At 45.2% G+C, this 15,755-nt stretch overlaps 1 protein-coding gene across 6 annotated transcripts in view; it reads left to right on the forward strand.

Moving 5' to 3' along the window:
- Window positions 1-7,498, forward strand: part of LCA5 (lebercilin LCA5) — a 36,601-nt gene extending 29,103 nt beyond the window's left edge. For all 6 annotated transcript variants that reach the window (XM_073589696.1, XM_073589694.1, XM_073589693.1 and 3 more), the window contains exons 5-8: window positions 2,172-2,268; window positions 2,380-2,507; window positions 2,730-2,913; window positions 5,902-7,498. In XM_073589696.1, the coding sequence (XP_073445797.1) occupies window positions 2,172-2,268; window positions 2,380-2,507; window positions 2,730-2,913; window positions 5,902-6,671 (1,179 nt within the window). In that variant the 3' untranslated portion in view covers window positions 6,672-7,498. The remainder of the gene's footprint in view (window positions 1-2,171; window positions 2,269-2,379; window positions 2,508-2,729; window positions 2,914-5,901) is intronic.
- The last annotated feature ends 8,257 nt before the right edge of the window (window positions 7,499-15,755 follow it).

Below are 15,755 nucleotides of genomic sequence, written 5' to 3' on the forward strand. Positions count from 1 at the left end.
GCTGCGATTTATTTATTTATTTTTTTTCCCAGTGACCGATTCTGTCAGTGGAAAAAAAATCGTGCATCAGCACTGCCCCATTGAATAACAATGGTCTGAGTGCTATCTGATAAAACATCAGATAGAACTCCTCCGATGTATATGCCGATGTGAGCAAGCCCTAAAGTGGAGAGACTGCACTTCAAGCCCATGTTGATTATATACCGTATATACTCGAATATAAGCCGAGCTTTTCAGCCCATTTTTTGGGCTGAAAGTCCCCGTCTTGGCTTATATTCGAATCATATACACCAGGGGGTCGGAGGGGGAGCGGGGGTGTCAGGTCATACTTACCCCTCCTGGCATGGTCTCTGCAGCACCCCTGCTTGTCCCACGGTCTCCCTTCCTTCAGCGGTCACATGGTACCGCTCATTAAATTCATGAATATGCACATATTCATGAGTTTAATGAGCAGTACCACGTGACCGCTGAAGGAAGGAAGGGAGACCGTGGGACAAGCAGGGGTGCAGAGACCGTGCCAGGACGGGTTAAGTATAGGCTATATTCACCTGTCCCAGCTCCATCGCTGCTTGCTGCTGTCTGATGTGTCTTCTGTCAGTGACATTCAGACAGCAGAGGGCGCGGTGACGTGGTTAGTGCGCGCCGTGCCCTCTGCTGCCTGAACGTCACTGACAGATGGCGTGGCAGATAGCGGTGAGCAGCAGCGATGGACGCAGGACAGGTGAATGTCTCAGGTGCCGGGTCCTGAGCCAGCAGCGACACCGGCACCTGACACCCAGCGACGGACGGAGATGTGAGTATGTAAATTTTTTTTTTATTTCTATTTGCAGCTGCAGCATATGGGGACATAATATATGGGGGCAGCATTTAGGGGCATGATATATGGATTAGCATATGGGGGCATAATCTAAGGAGCATCATATGGGAGCAGCATATGGGGGCATATTCTATGGAGCAGCATATGGGGAGAGAGGGGGGGACGGATCCAAAAAAGCAACCAAAGGTCATAGTGAAAAATGCTTTATTGTGTGGTAATGCACAGAACAAATTAAAACATGCAGCAGTGCTAGTTAGTCATTTACAAAAGATAATAAGGGCATGGTGGACTATGTTGCCAATAATAAGCAGGTATTGCCATGTATGACATAATAGAACCGTCACTCATCAGGATCAAAGCAGCACAAGAAAATATAATGCAATCCTAGTACCTATAAAGCTGTCCTCAAATAAGGACTAATACATAGCATATAGAATTTAGGTCACAATAGCATAAGTATGTTATAAACTACCTGAGAGTTGCAAGTGCAGGCAAGCAAAGGTCCCCGTGCCCGCCCCAACGCGCGTTTCGGAAGCACCTTCGTCAGGGGGCGCAGCATATGGGGGCATATTCTGTGGAGCAGCATATGGGGGCATATTCTGTGGAGCAGCATATGGGGGCATAATCTATGGAACATCTTATGGGGGCAGCATATGGGGGCATAATCTATGGATCATCTTATGGGGGCATAATCTGTGGAGCATTTTATGGGGTCATAACCTTTATGCGGTATGTTATTCTAGGGAGCATCTTATAGAACCATTATTAACCTTTGTGCAGCATTATATGGGGTGTATTTTGTATGGAGCATCTTTATGAGGCCCATCATGAACTGTATGGAGCATTATATGGGGCTCCTGATTCAATATGGCTATTCAAAAATATTTATCCTACTGATGTCTCAATTAATTTTACTTTTATTGGCATCCATTTTTATTTTTGAAATTTACCAGTAACTGCTGCATTTTCCACCCTAGGCTTATACTCGAGTCAATAAGTTTTCCCAGTTTTTTGTGGCAAAATTAGGGGGGGTCGGTTTATACTCAGGTCGGCTTATACTCGAGTATATACGGTAATTATATCCTGAATATGTTTTGGTAAACAGCTAAAATGCCAAAACTTGAGCCACTGTCCAAATATTTCTGAACCTGTGTATGTATATTTGTGTATATAATATATATTTTCATTAGTCTATGTAGAGGTATTGTGGTGTTGATCTTTAGAAAAGCTATATAAATTATTTGCTGCATTTCTTATTACGTTATACTGGCTTATTAAAAATACTTAAAACTTACAAGAATTTAGCTCTGTATTTATTTGCATATTTTAAAGGGTTTTTTTTTCCTTCATATAGGACAAGGAAAGAGAACTTGACGCAAAAAATATCTATGCGTTGCGCTTGTCCAAACCATCACCTAAAAAGGACACGGAGATTACACCTAGGAAGAAGGGTAACAGATTTCTTTCATGAAAAGCATATAGAAACTCCGCTTTAAGTAACTGAGTATAATGCACTGTATAAGACATTTGTAGCTAATATGAATCTATTGTTTTCTTCATAGGGACGAGCCATAGTGTTAACGTAGGTGTTCAGACCAATGACTATGCCTCATGGCTGGATTTCCCTCCTCCACCTTCCCCACCTCCATTTCTAAGTGAAGATAAACTGGAGAGTGAGCAGGAAGTTCTGGTAATAAAGTGAAACTTTCTTAAATATTGTTTATGCTACAACCTTTTTTTTTTTTTTTTTTTTTTTTTGTTCTTCGTGAACTACCATTGAAGTTACCATACAATGTTCAACTGAGATCCTACTTTTGGCATGAGAAATGTTCCCAAATACAGTTTTGGTAAATCTTACTTCTCTGACATTAACGCGCATTCGTTCATTCAGTATCAATATTTTTTTCTAAAGGGGGAAGAAAATTTAGCAAAGCAGCTCAAAGAGGAAGCAGAAAAGATTAAAAGAGAGAAACAAGAAGCTGAAAGACTTAAACGAGAACGAGAGCAGGCAGAACGAAAACAAGATCAAGAAGAGAAAATGAATAGAAATAAGGAGCAAAAAATCTTGGAGGACAAGGCAAGGAAAATGCGTGAAGGTAAGAATCCCCTTGATATATAAAGTGACACCTTTATCAATTCTGAAGTATGAAATTATGAATACTTTTGTACAGTGTGAAAATATGCCACATTTTTGAGTAGAAGATATTGTGTGATTATAATGATGATAAAGTTAATGGATGCTAACTCAATCAGAATTTTATGATTTGTTGTCTGTGGACTGCGAACTCTGTGAGTTTCCATTAGTTGTATCCTAGACTGACCTAATGACACTAAAACGGTCATCTAAATCTGTAAATCATTGCTGCTGATGATCGTCAAAATTCCATCAGTATCAGTAATAAATATTTGCCTTATATCGTTTCGCATACTCCCAAAATGTTTGCCATGATCAGACAGAAGAAGCCAAGATATGTTGTGTTATATAAAAGTGGAAATTTGTTGAATAAAAATTCAAAAGCTGCAAAATATTTGTTTTGGGAAAAAGTAGAATCCATGGTGTAATCAGCTAAACACTGTCCCATATAATTGTACAGTGTGATAATTATTGAAGGGAACATGGAATGCGACTCATGCTTCCAAAACCACGGGCAGCATTAAATACAATTTGGCTGAACACTTGCAGCCAGGACATAATATTCTCAAATATTTCGGCAGATCAGCGAAAATCTACTTTGTTGATCCAGAAAAATTAGGGAGACATGAAACTAGTCCGGTGCACCTCCATCCTGCTCTTTCCAGCATTGCTAGATGTGATTGACAGGTGTCTCCCTCGCGTGTGTACACGCTAGAGAGAAACCTGTGAATCACCTGCAGTAACGCTATGAAGCCGGATTAGACTCTGATCTAGCTATAGCCCCTGGCTTGTTGTTCAAATTATACTAAAATAATCATAGAATCATAGAATCGTAGAGTTGGAAGGGACCTCCTGGGCCATCTGGTCCAACCCCCTGCTCAAAGCAGGATTCGCTAAATCATCCCAGTCAGATGTCTGTCCAGCCTCTGTTTGAAGACTTCCATTGAAGGAGAACTCACCACTTCTCGTGGCAGCCTGTTCCACTCATTGATCACTCTAACTGTCAAAAAGTTTTTTCTAATATCTAATCTGTGTCTCCTCCCATTCAGTTTCATCCCATTGCTTCTAGTCTTTCCTTGTGCAAATGAGAATAAAGTTGATCCTTCTACAATGTGACAGCCCTTTAGATATATGTAGACAGCAATTAAGTCTCCTCTCAGTCTTCTCTTTTGCAAACTAAACATTCCCAAATCCTGCAACCTTTCCTCATAAGACAGGGTTTGCAGACCGGTCACCATTCTGGTCGCTCTTTTCTGAACTTGCTCCAGTTTGTTGATGTCTTTTTTAAAATGTGGTGCCCAAAACTGGACACAATATTCCAGATGAGGTCTGACCAAAGAGGAGTAGAGGGAAATAATGACTTCACGTGATCTAGACTGTATGCTTCTGTTAATATATCCTAGAACTGCATTTGCCTTTTTTGCTGCTGCATCACACTGTTGACTCATATTCAGTCTGTGATCTATTAGTATACCCAAGTCTTTTTCACATGTGCTGTCACTTAGCCCTATTCCTCCCATTCTATATATGCTTTTTTCATTTTTATTGCCCAGATGTAGTACTTTGCATTTCTCCCTGTTAAAAACCATTCTGTTAGTTACTGCCCAATTCTCCAGTTTATTTAAATCTCTTTGAATCCTCTCTCTCTCTTCTCTAGTATTAGCTATCCCTCCTAGCTTTGTGTCATCAGCAAATTTAATCAGTTTACCTTCAATTCCTTCATCTAAATCGTTGATAAAGATGTTGAACAATACAGGGCCCAGGACAGAGCCCTGTGGTACCCCACTTGAGACATTCTTCCAACTGGATGTGCAGCCATTTACGACCACTCTTTGGGTCCGATCACTAAGCCAGCTATGAATCCACCTAACAGTTGCCTTGTCCATTCCATACTTAGTCATTTTTTCAATAAGGATTGTATGAGAGACTTTGTCAAATGCTTTGCTGAAGTCAAGATATACTATATCTACAGCATTTCCTTGATCCACCCAATCAGTGATACCGTCATAGAAGGAAATTAAGTTAGTCTGACATGACTTATTAGTTACAAACCCATGCTGACTCTGTTTGATCACTTCATTCTTATCCAGGTATTGACTTACATGTTGTTTAATAATTTGTTCAAAGATCTTTCCTGGTATAGAAGTCAGACTCACCGGCCTATAGTTGCCTGGGTCCACCTTCTTCCCCTTTTTGAAGATAGGAACAACATTAATATACCTGGATGCAAAAGTGCAGCCAAGCTGCACTTCATGTTGCTTGCAGTGATATATTGCAGTCATCATATTATATAGCATTGTGTACTACAATTGCTCTTTCTTCCCTTCTACACAATAAGTTCTACTGCATCTCATTAGGTCTATGACATCACATGATTAATAAATTACTAGCGGAGTCCTTCTAAGGTCTATGTAAAAATAGGAAATCTCTTTCTTCAACTCTTGACCCGGCTGCTCCCCACACCCACCCCCTCCAGGGATTTTGCAGGGAAAATTGACCTCCTATTTCTACATAGAGCTTAGGAAGATTCAGCTAGTCAGTTATTAATCATGTGATGTCATAGACCTAATGGAAAAGAGAAGAACTAAGTGGGTAGAAGGTAAATGAGCAATTGTAAGTGCACAGTGCTATATAATATGATAATTGCAATATATCAAGAGGATAAAAATTTTGATGGGAGCAATTCTTTAAGTTGAACTCCATCCCTTTTAATATATAACAAAATGATTGCTACTATGCCAGAAAATGTATAACACATCCAGATAGATCAGTTCTATACATCCATTGTTGACAAACCACTGCATGCTTGCAGTAGCTTTCACTGCAATTTCTCCCAATAAAAATTTGTTTTGAAAATCAGACCTTTTATTAAGACATCTCACTGAATGGCTAACCTATCAGACTTTCTATGTGTGGTATATCCAAATGTATCATTTTTTTTTCCTTGCAGAATTTGAAAAAGAAGAATTTGAAAGAAAGAATAAAGATTTCTTAAATAAAGATAAAATAATAATAGAAGGAAACAAAAATGAAGAAGAAAGGCTTAAGAAGGAGCTGTTATTGGCAAAAATGTTTGAAATTGACAGCGAAAGCCATGACCCGTTTTATTCTGACCACTCTAGACCTGCTCCAACACCTCTTATAAATAATTCAATAAAGACTGACACGACGGATTCAAAGCCTACGACATACAAATTCTCGGAGGCGACCGACAACCTGTTCAATGGCCTTCCAGTACAGGGAGGACGAGAATCAAAACGAGATGTTCAGAGTCATACAATCACAGGTGATACCAATGGGGAGATCACGTTCGGAAGTTACACTCCATCTTTTGGAAGGGGAAGATCAACTGTTAATAATCAAAGGAAGGAAGTCTTAGAGGAGCCAATTATAAGCATTTCAAAGTTGGACATACAAAAAGACAAAAAAACTAATTTAATGGAGCAGCTTTTTGGGAACAGCACTACATTGCCTTCCGTTCACAAATTTGGAGATCAAGATGGACCCATTTCAAACAGCAGCAGAATCTCACATCAGGACTCCAGCAACACTTTACCTTGGGAACAAAACAGCAAAATCAAAGGGAAAGGTGATAATTTCTTATCTGGCAATGGGAAAATCTCAAGCTCCAGTAGAGGTCGCATGCAGAACACACCAGGACGGACAGCGGTCAATGCTGTTAACTCTGTGGAAGATGAAATAGAAGAATTAGCGCTATAGAAATGATGGAAACATGCCTTTTCCAGATGTAAAGGTTGTTTAAAGGCAACCTGTCAGGACGATTTCCTGACACTAGTGTTATGGCTGCATCCTGTAGATCTAGTACAGTAATAAAAATGATACCTGTTCTGTAGTAGTCCATTGTGCCAGCGCTGAGAATTCAAGCAACATGCAAATTAGCCTGGAAGTGCATTGGGCTCATATCACTGCTCTGGATGTATCATTAGTACTGACACATTGGACTTGATGCCATACCACTGGTCCCACCAGTAAAATCATCCTGACAGACTCCCTTTTAAAATGTGTATTTTTTATGTTACCATTTTTCGTAAATAATTTTATTAAATTATTATTTTTTTTAATTCTGAAGATTCATATCCATAGTTTGACTGGAATGCGTTAAGTACAGTTCAGATCCCTGTTTTCAATGTTAATAGGTTATGTAAATCACTTTAGTTTAATTAAACAACCCCCTCCCCACACATTATATATCTATATAATTGCACTTTGATTATAGTAATGACCACATACTTCATTTGGCAGATGCATCCTTGTTTGCTACATTCAACTCTAGCTGAAAAGTCTGCACTAAGCTGACAGCCGGACAACTTAACACTTTTTTTGCATTGTGCTACATTTATAAATAAATGATTAGTTTATCCTGGGGCGTAAATTCTGTATAAGTTATAATACGTATGTATATTGTAAACTTGAATTATATGATCAATGCTGACGTTTTGCTCAAACTGAATGTAAAAGGAATGCTGAAAAACGTACAATAGTTAACTGAAGAAGGTTAATAAATGATACCGTGAATTAACACAGCCTATTCTGGCTCCATAATAATTTCTTTAAAGGGGTTGTCTCATGATCATTCTCCTGGAGCGCACCACTCCTCTGCCTCCTGGCTTCAAGGTTGCCAGCGGGGGAGTAACTTCCTGATGAGTAAGGGCCCCGTCACACATAGTGACGCACCAGCGATCCCGACAACAATATGAACTTGTCAGGATCGCTGGTGTGTCGCTACATGATCGCTGGTGAGCTGTCAAACAAGCAGCTTCACAAGCGATCAGCACCAGCGACATGGGGGTAACAAGCGACGCATGTCGCTTGGTTACCCACTGTGTACCTTAGTTACCAGCGCGCTGATGTAAGGAGCTGGTAACCAAGGTACACATCGGGTTTCTAAGCGGAGCGCGGCCCTTAGAAACCTGATGTGTACCTTGGTTACCAGCTCCCTGCACCAGCGTGCTGGTAACTAAGGTACACATCTGGTTTCTAAGCGCTGCGCGCCGCTTAGAAACCCTGTGTTTACCTTAGTTACCAGCTCCTGATCGCTGGTCTCGCGCCTGTCACACGCAGCGATGTGTGCTGGCCAGCGGGAGACCAGCGATCAAAAAATGTCCTTGCCATTCCAGGACAATCAGGAATAACGGGCACGGGGGGCGGTCGCTGGTAAGTGTCACACAGCGATCTCACTGGTGAGATCACTGTTGCGTTACAAAACTTGTGACTCAGCAGCGGTCTCGCTATGTGTGACGGGGGCTTAACAGTTCGGGCATTGTGGCATGGCTGCACTGCAGGCCTAAACTGTGCGGTCTCTGATGTTACAAGCAGATAAAAGGATAATATTGTATGAATAAGCCTCTGTAATTTTGTACCTAGTAAATATGTATTGGGGGACCTTGCCCTAGTACAGCCCTATTGTATAACATTTCTGGATTATTAGGACTGTGTTCTGACTTCCCCTTTAACTACCGACCGAGTGGAGTGGAGAGTGGTAAGTTTCTTCTCAAACTGAATCTACCATCTATATCTCACTTACTCTCAGCAATTCCCTGCTTACATGCCCTTTTATGCTATTTAGTAGTCACACATTTAGTTCTAGTTTTATTAGTGACATTTTAGGGGGCACACAGTTTGTAGCTTTAAAGTCTATACACCATTGGGGACAATTTGATTTCAATCTAAATTTGTATCTTTTGGGCTTAAAAGTAATTTTTGCCATTGGGTTTCATTAACAATTTTTCGCTGTTTGGCTTTTACAGGCTTGGCTGTTTTGTATATTGCTGGATACTGAATGAGTTAACTGAGAATCAGTCAGCCAGCTTGTTCTGACAAGACAGTTTGTAACACTTGGCTTTTTTCTGAGCTCCTGTCAGCTGATTTGACCATAAAGTACAGCTCAACTTTGATATGGTATGTGGTTACAAATCAGCAGAAATTAGCTCAGAAAATGACAGATAAGACAAGACACTGACTGATTCTTTGATAACAGATTCTGCTGTCAGTCAATGGACAATCCAACATTGAGGATATAGAAGGCAAACTGCAACATTTTTTTAATGAAACCCAATTGCAAAAAATAATTTCTCATTCGTCCCAATGGGGGACACAGGTACGGTGGGTGTATGCTACTGCCACCTGGAAGCTGACACTAAGTGAACAAAAAAAGTTAGCTCCTCCTCCGCCGCATACACCCTCGCCCCAATCGCGGGCGGAAACCAGTTTTTTGCTTAGTGTCCTTGGAGGCACACACGTCTGGATGTCTTCAGACTTTTATTTTTTTTTGCTATCTTTTTCTTTTTACTATGAAGATAAGACGGACGGACCCTATTGAAAGGGGCCGATCTCCCCAAACCATCAACAGGCGAGCACGCGTTGAGTATAGTCTCCGCGTAGCCTTTCCCGCACTGTGGGACATATCTGGGCCGTTTTTCCCCAGACTTCTATTTTTTTATTTTGTGAAGATAAGACAGGTGATCGAGACCCTTCTAGCCCCAGGTAGGGGCAGAGATGGCGGCTCGCCGGTCTGGGAGGGATCATCCATCTCACAAGAGCCTCCGGCCTGCAGGGGCCGCTCTCACTCTTGGCAGGCGCATAGGAAAAGAACCCACACTGCGTCTCCGGGCCCGTCCGGTGCTTCGGGATCCGTGAGTGGGCCGTCTCTTTCACCGTCACCATTATCCGGGAGCGAGCAGAGTTCAGGTTATGACGCAGACGAGCCCCTGGACCTAGATACTCCAGGGTGTCGGGAAACGGTTGACAGTCTCATTGAAGCAGTCAATCAGAATCTGGGAATCGAGGAAGACGTCTCCCTGGCCTCAGGTCATAAGGAGGCCTTTAAGAGGGCCAAACGATCGCATAGAGTTTTTTACACTCACCCGGAGTTCGAGGACATAGTGCAGCGTCATGGGGAACGACCGGACAGGCGTTTCTCGGGCCAGAAAACACTGGAAGCAAGGTATCCGTTTGCACCGGAGCTCTGTAAGAAGTGGACGGAATCCCCAGTGGTGGATCCGCCAGTATTGCGCTTGGCCTCAAAAACTTTGTTATCAGTACCTAGTGTTTCTGCCATTAAAGACCCCACGGATCGGCTCATAGAAAGCTTGGCCCACTCGGTGTATGAGGCATTAGGAGCAGCACTCTCTCCGTCGTTCGCAGCAACATGGGTAGCCAAGGCCATGATGTCATGGTCAGATTCATTAAATAAGGTCCTGCAGGATAGGGACCTGCAAACGGAAATATCAGAAATAGCGAGTCAGATCACGATGGCTGGTGAATACTTAATCAATGCTTCCTTGGATGTGGCTAATTGCGCGGCACTTGCGGCTGCAAATACAGTCGCCATTAGGAGGGCCCTATGGTTAAGGATGTGGCGGGCCGATTCAATTTCCAAAAAATCTGACTTTCCTACCTTATCAAAGTGGCCGCCTATTTGGGGAAAAATTAGACCAACTCATCTCTGATGCTACAGGGGGAAAAAGCAGTTTTCTCCCACAACAGAAAATTAAACCGCCTTTTTGCCAGCCTCAGGCACGGTTTCGAGCATTTCGCAACCCCGGGTGGATGGCAGCGGCCAGTTCCGCCGTGCCAGCCCGCTACAACCAAGATAAGGATCGACAGGTCACATATAGAGCCAACCCGCTGGGCAGGATGCGGGCTCGCCAGCCCAGGTCAAGGGGAATCAGATCCCAAAGATCCTCAGCCAAATGAATCGGGGCGCCCTCTGCCCAAAAGTGGCAGGGTAGGCGGCCGCCTGCTCCGGTTTCGCCACATCTGGGTCGCGGTAGCACGCGACTCATGGGTGGCGGAAATAGTGTCCTCAGGGTACAAGATAGAGCTTCTCAGGTATCCTCCAAAGCGTTTCTTTCTGTCCCAGCTTCCCAAAGGGGAGGACCAGGCAGAGGTGCTGATAGGGGCCATAGAGCCACTCCAGCGCAACGGAGTCATTATTCCCGTACCAGAGTATGAGAGGACTCGTCGTTTTTACTCCAATCTGTTCGTGGTCCCCAAAAAGGATGGGACAGTCAGGCCAGTGCTGGACCTAAAGCTCCTGAACCAGTTCATCAGGATCAGACATTTTCTAATGGAATCTCTCCGTTCGGTTATATCGGCCATGGAGCAGGGAGAATACTTGGCCTCAATCGACGTCCAGGATGCTTATCTGCACGTCCCTATTTTACCTCCGCATCAGAGGTTCCTACGTTTTGCCATCAACGGTCGGCATTTCCAGTTTGTAGCACTTCCCTTCGGGCTAGCCACCGCCCTGAGTGTTCACAAAGGTAATGGCAGTCGTCATGGCCATTTTGCACTCTCAGGGCATAGTCGTCTTGCCATACTTAGACGACCTTTTGGTGAAAGGCCCCTCATTTCGGGCATGCAAGGAAAACGTCAGCATCACGCTGAATACCCTATCCCGTCTAGGATGGTTGGTCAACAGAAAGAAATCATCCCTTGTCCCAGCCCAAAGGATTTCTTTTTTAGGGATGTTTTTCGACACTTCCCGAGGGTTGGTAATTCTCCCTCAGGACAAGGCTCTAGCGCTTCGGCAAGGAGTCCGGAAGCTGCTGCAACCAGTCCCTCACACCATCCTGTTTGGGATGAGGGTGCTAGGGAAGATGGTGGCGGCAATGGAAGCGATTCCGTTTGCCCAATTTTATCTTCGTCCCCTACAGCACGCCCTCTTGTCATCCTGGGACAAGAACCCATTCACGCTCGATCACCGGTGCCGGTTGTCCCCTCAGGTCAAACAGTCACTACAGTGGTGGACGAACAGTTCCTCCCTGCTTCAGGGGAAACCTTTTCCCCCGGATCAATGGCTGCTGGTCACAACCGACGCGAGCCTCCTCGGCTGGGGAGCAGTTTTTCGTCACCACACGACCCAGAGGCAATGGTCGAAACAGGAGATGCGCCTCCAGATCAACTTGTTGGAGATACGAGCAGTGCATTTGGCGCTGCAACATTTCCAGCACCTTCTAGCGGGATGGCCTGTCCGGATTCAATCGGACAATGCCACAGCGGTGGCTTACGTAAATCATCAAGGGGGTATGCGCCTCAAGGCAACCATGCGCGAGGTAGAACACGTACTTCGCTGGGCCGAGAGGAACCACTCGGTAATTTCAGCAGTCCACATACTGGGCGTGGAAAATTGTTCGGCGGACTTCCTCAGCCGGCAGGGGGTCACGTCCGGGGAATGGTCTTTGCACCCCGAGGTCTTCCAGCAGATTTGCAAACGGTGGGGGACACTGGATGTGGATCTGATGGCCTCCAGGATGAACGCCAAGGTGCCCGTGTTTGTCACTCGATCTCGGGACCCGCGAGCGATTGCAGTGGATGCGCTGGTTCTGCCAAGGAACCAGTTTCATCTTCCATACTTGTTTCCCCCACTGCTGCTGCTCCCGAGGGTCATCAAAAAGATCAAAACAGAAGGGTTCCAGCAATTCTGCTGGCTCCAGACTGGCCCCGCCGAGCATGGTACGCAGATCTAGTGCAGCTGCTCGCCGACGTCCCTTGGCGACTGCCAGAGCGCCCAGATCTACTATCCCAGGGCCCGATCTTCCACCCAAACTTAGGGGCCCTGTGTTTGACGGCATGGCCGTTGAATCTTGGATTCTGACCCAGGCGCAGTTTTGGCGTGAGGTGGTCGCTACAATGGTTAGCGCCCGGAAGCTTACCTCGGTAAAAATTTACCATCACACTTGGAAGGTCTTCTTTGGTTGGTGTCGAGATCGCGGGGTTGCTCCACTGATCTTTTCTATCCAAAACATCTTGGCTTTTCTTCAGTCAGGCCTTGACTCAGGGTTGGCCCTGAGCTCCCTTAGGAGACAGATATCGGCCTTGGCGGTCCTCTTCCAGCGAAAAATTGCTACCAATAGGCAGGTGAGGATGTGCATCCAGGGTGTTTCACATTTGGTACCCCCCCTGTAAGGCGCCTCTAGACTCCTGGGACCTTAACCTGGTCTGGAGTGTCCTGCAGGAAGCTCCTTTTGAACCATTACGGGAAATTTCTTTGTCATACCTTTCCCGGAAGGTGGTATTCTTGGTAGCCATAACTTCCATTAGGCGAGTCTCAGAGTTGGCGGCCCTATCTTGTCGAACACCGTTTCTCACTTTCTTCAAGGATAAGGTGGTACTCAGGGCAGCTCCCCCCTTTCTGCTGAAGGTCGTGTCCTCATTTCACATTAATGAGGACATTGTCCTGCCTTCATTTTGTCCAGCGCCAGTATATCAGGTGGAAAGCGCGCTTCACACATTAGACCTAGTGAGAGCACTCAGAAGGTACGTGTCGCAGACGGCGCCCTTTCGACAGACACGCTGTTCATGCTCCCCGAAGGGCGCAGGTAAGGACTCGCAGTCTCAAAGTCGACAATAGCCAGATGGATCCCTCTAACCATTCAAGAGGCCTACCGCATTAGAGGCACGCCGATTCCAGCAGGGATCAGAACGCACTCTACTCGGGCAGTGGGCGCCTCGGCACCAGGCTTCGGCGGAGCAGGTATGCAAGGCAGCAACCTGGTCCAGCCTGCACACATTTTCTAAACATTACAAGGTGCATACCCAGGCTTCGTCAGATGCGAGCCTGGGTAGGAAAGTTCTCCAAGCAACAGTGGCGCACCTTTAGACAGGAGGTGTATGTGGCTTGGATCGGTGAGTCAATCTGCCACCCAGGGACTGCTTTAGGACGTCCCACAGTACCTGTGTCCCCCAATGAGACGAAGGAGAAACATGGATTTTTGAGTACTCACCGTAAAATCCTTTTCTCCGAGACACTCATTGGGGGACACAGCACCCACCCTGATGGCCAGTTGGCTCTTGTTTATTTAATTAATGTATTTTCCTTTTAAGATTAGGGTGGTCCTTTTCCAGACATATTGTATTCTGCATTAAGGCTGATTTGTCTTATGTTCTCCTACTGCTGTTGCACTAAACTGGTTTCTGCCCGCGATTGGGGCGAGGGTGTATGCGGCGGGGGAGGAGCTAACCTTTTTTTGTTCACTTAGTGTTAGCCTCCAGGTGGCAGTAGCATACACCCACAGTACATGTGTCCCCCAATGAGCGTCTCGGAGAAAAGGATGTTACGGTGAGTTCTCACAAAAATCCGTTTTAAGCCCAAAATACATGAATTAAAAATACCCTTGCGTCTGTCCCTATCCTTTCTAATGTTAGATTTTTGTCTCACTAGGGGACATTACGCTGTGACTCCCTGATTGTTTACATAATTCTTTGCAATACTTAATATTCTGAAGAAAAGTTTGCATGTCAATGTATTGTTGACAAATAGTCCATAAAGCCACGCTTCTGGTATGGAATAAAGGCAGACCTCTGAGGTCTCGGTCAACCCATCAACATCTCACTGCAACAACTTGCTCTTCAACTCCTTAAGGCCCCGTCACACTAAACGATGCACCAGCGATCCTGACAACGATATAACCTTGTCAGGATCGCTGGTGCCTCACTACATGATCGCTGGTGACCTGTCAAACAGGCAGACTCACCAGCGATCAGGACCAGCGAGGACGCTGGTATCTAAGGCAAATATCGGGTAACTAAGCGCGCGCCATCGCTTAGTTACCCGCTGTGTACCTTAGATACCTGCGTGCTCGCGCAGGGAGCAGGTATCTAAGGTACACAGCGGGTAACTAAGTGACGGCATGCGCTTAGTTACCTGATATTTACCTTAGATACCAGCTCCCAGCGTCTGCTTACAGCGCTGGGAGCTCGCTGATCGTTGCTCTCCCGCTGCCACACGCAATGCGTGCTGGCCAGCGGGAGACCAACGATCAAAAAATGGCCCATGACATTTGTGTGCAATCAGCAATACCCGGCGGGGGGCCGGTCGCTAATGCGTGCCACACACAGCGAGATCGCTGGTGAGATTGCTGTTGTATCACAAAATCAGCAATCTCGCTGTGTGTGACGGGGCCTTTAGATCTTCCTCAAAACATACTGATTGATTCCCTTTAGGGCCAAGACTGTTTTGGTTCTTAAAGGGTTAATAGATCTAAGGAAGACAAATTTACTATCCGCACTCCTTCCAGTTCAACATCCACAGATGTTTAAAGTTCAGTTTACCTGCAGATTTCCACTTCGGGGGTAGGATCCCTCCAAAGCTAATCATACAATTAGGAGAATTTGGAATGGTGCAATGTAGCTAGTGAATTCAAAACAACGTTTCTGACTTATAAACTGATGCAATCAATGCTGACTTAGCAGAATGCTTCAACAATGCATCACACTGTGTAGTGACTCAAGAACTCCTGCTGTTATTGCCATGTACCACTGGAGGAAGCTGTATAGGTTTAAAGGGGTTGTGTAGTACTTTCTGTTGTTGGGATACAGTGGGGGGGTGACAACTGACACTCCTGCCGATCAACTGTTCCCAGTGAGGGTGCTGGACGAATGTCATCTGTTGCGAAGCAGAATAGCATAGGTCCAACAACAGTATACTGGCCTCACTAGGGTATGGTAAATCCACCCCTGTTGATTCAAATAAAGATGGATGTTCAGCACCCAGCCACGGCCTCTATATAGTTGATTCTGCTTCGCAACTGGCGACTTTGGGCCACCGCACCACCACTGATTAATATCTGGTAACCCCTAACACCAGTAACCGCTAATTGTCGGGGATTCACACCCCACTGATCTGATACTGATGACAGCCTAAAGCCCCCATTACATACAGCGAGATCGCTAGCAATATCGCTGAAACGTCACAGGTTTTGTGACGCAGCAGCGATATCGCTATGTCTGATACTTACCTGCGACCGGCTCCCCCGCTGGTTGCGCGAGAACATCCTGGAC

The sequence above is a fragment of the Dendrobates tinctorius genome, unplaced genomic scaffold, assembly GCF_039654945.1.
Source record: "Dendrobates tinctorius isolate UK_male_01 unplaced genomic scaffold, ASM3965494v1 ptg000111l, whole genome shotgun sequence".
In the NCBI taxonomy this organism is placed as follows: domain Eukaryota; kingdom Metazoa; phylum Chordata; class Amphibia; order Anura; family Dendrobatidae; genus Dendrobates; species Dendrobates tinctorius.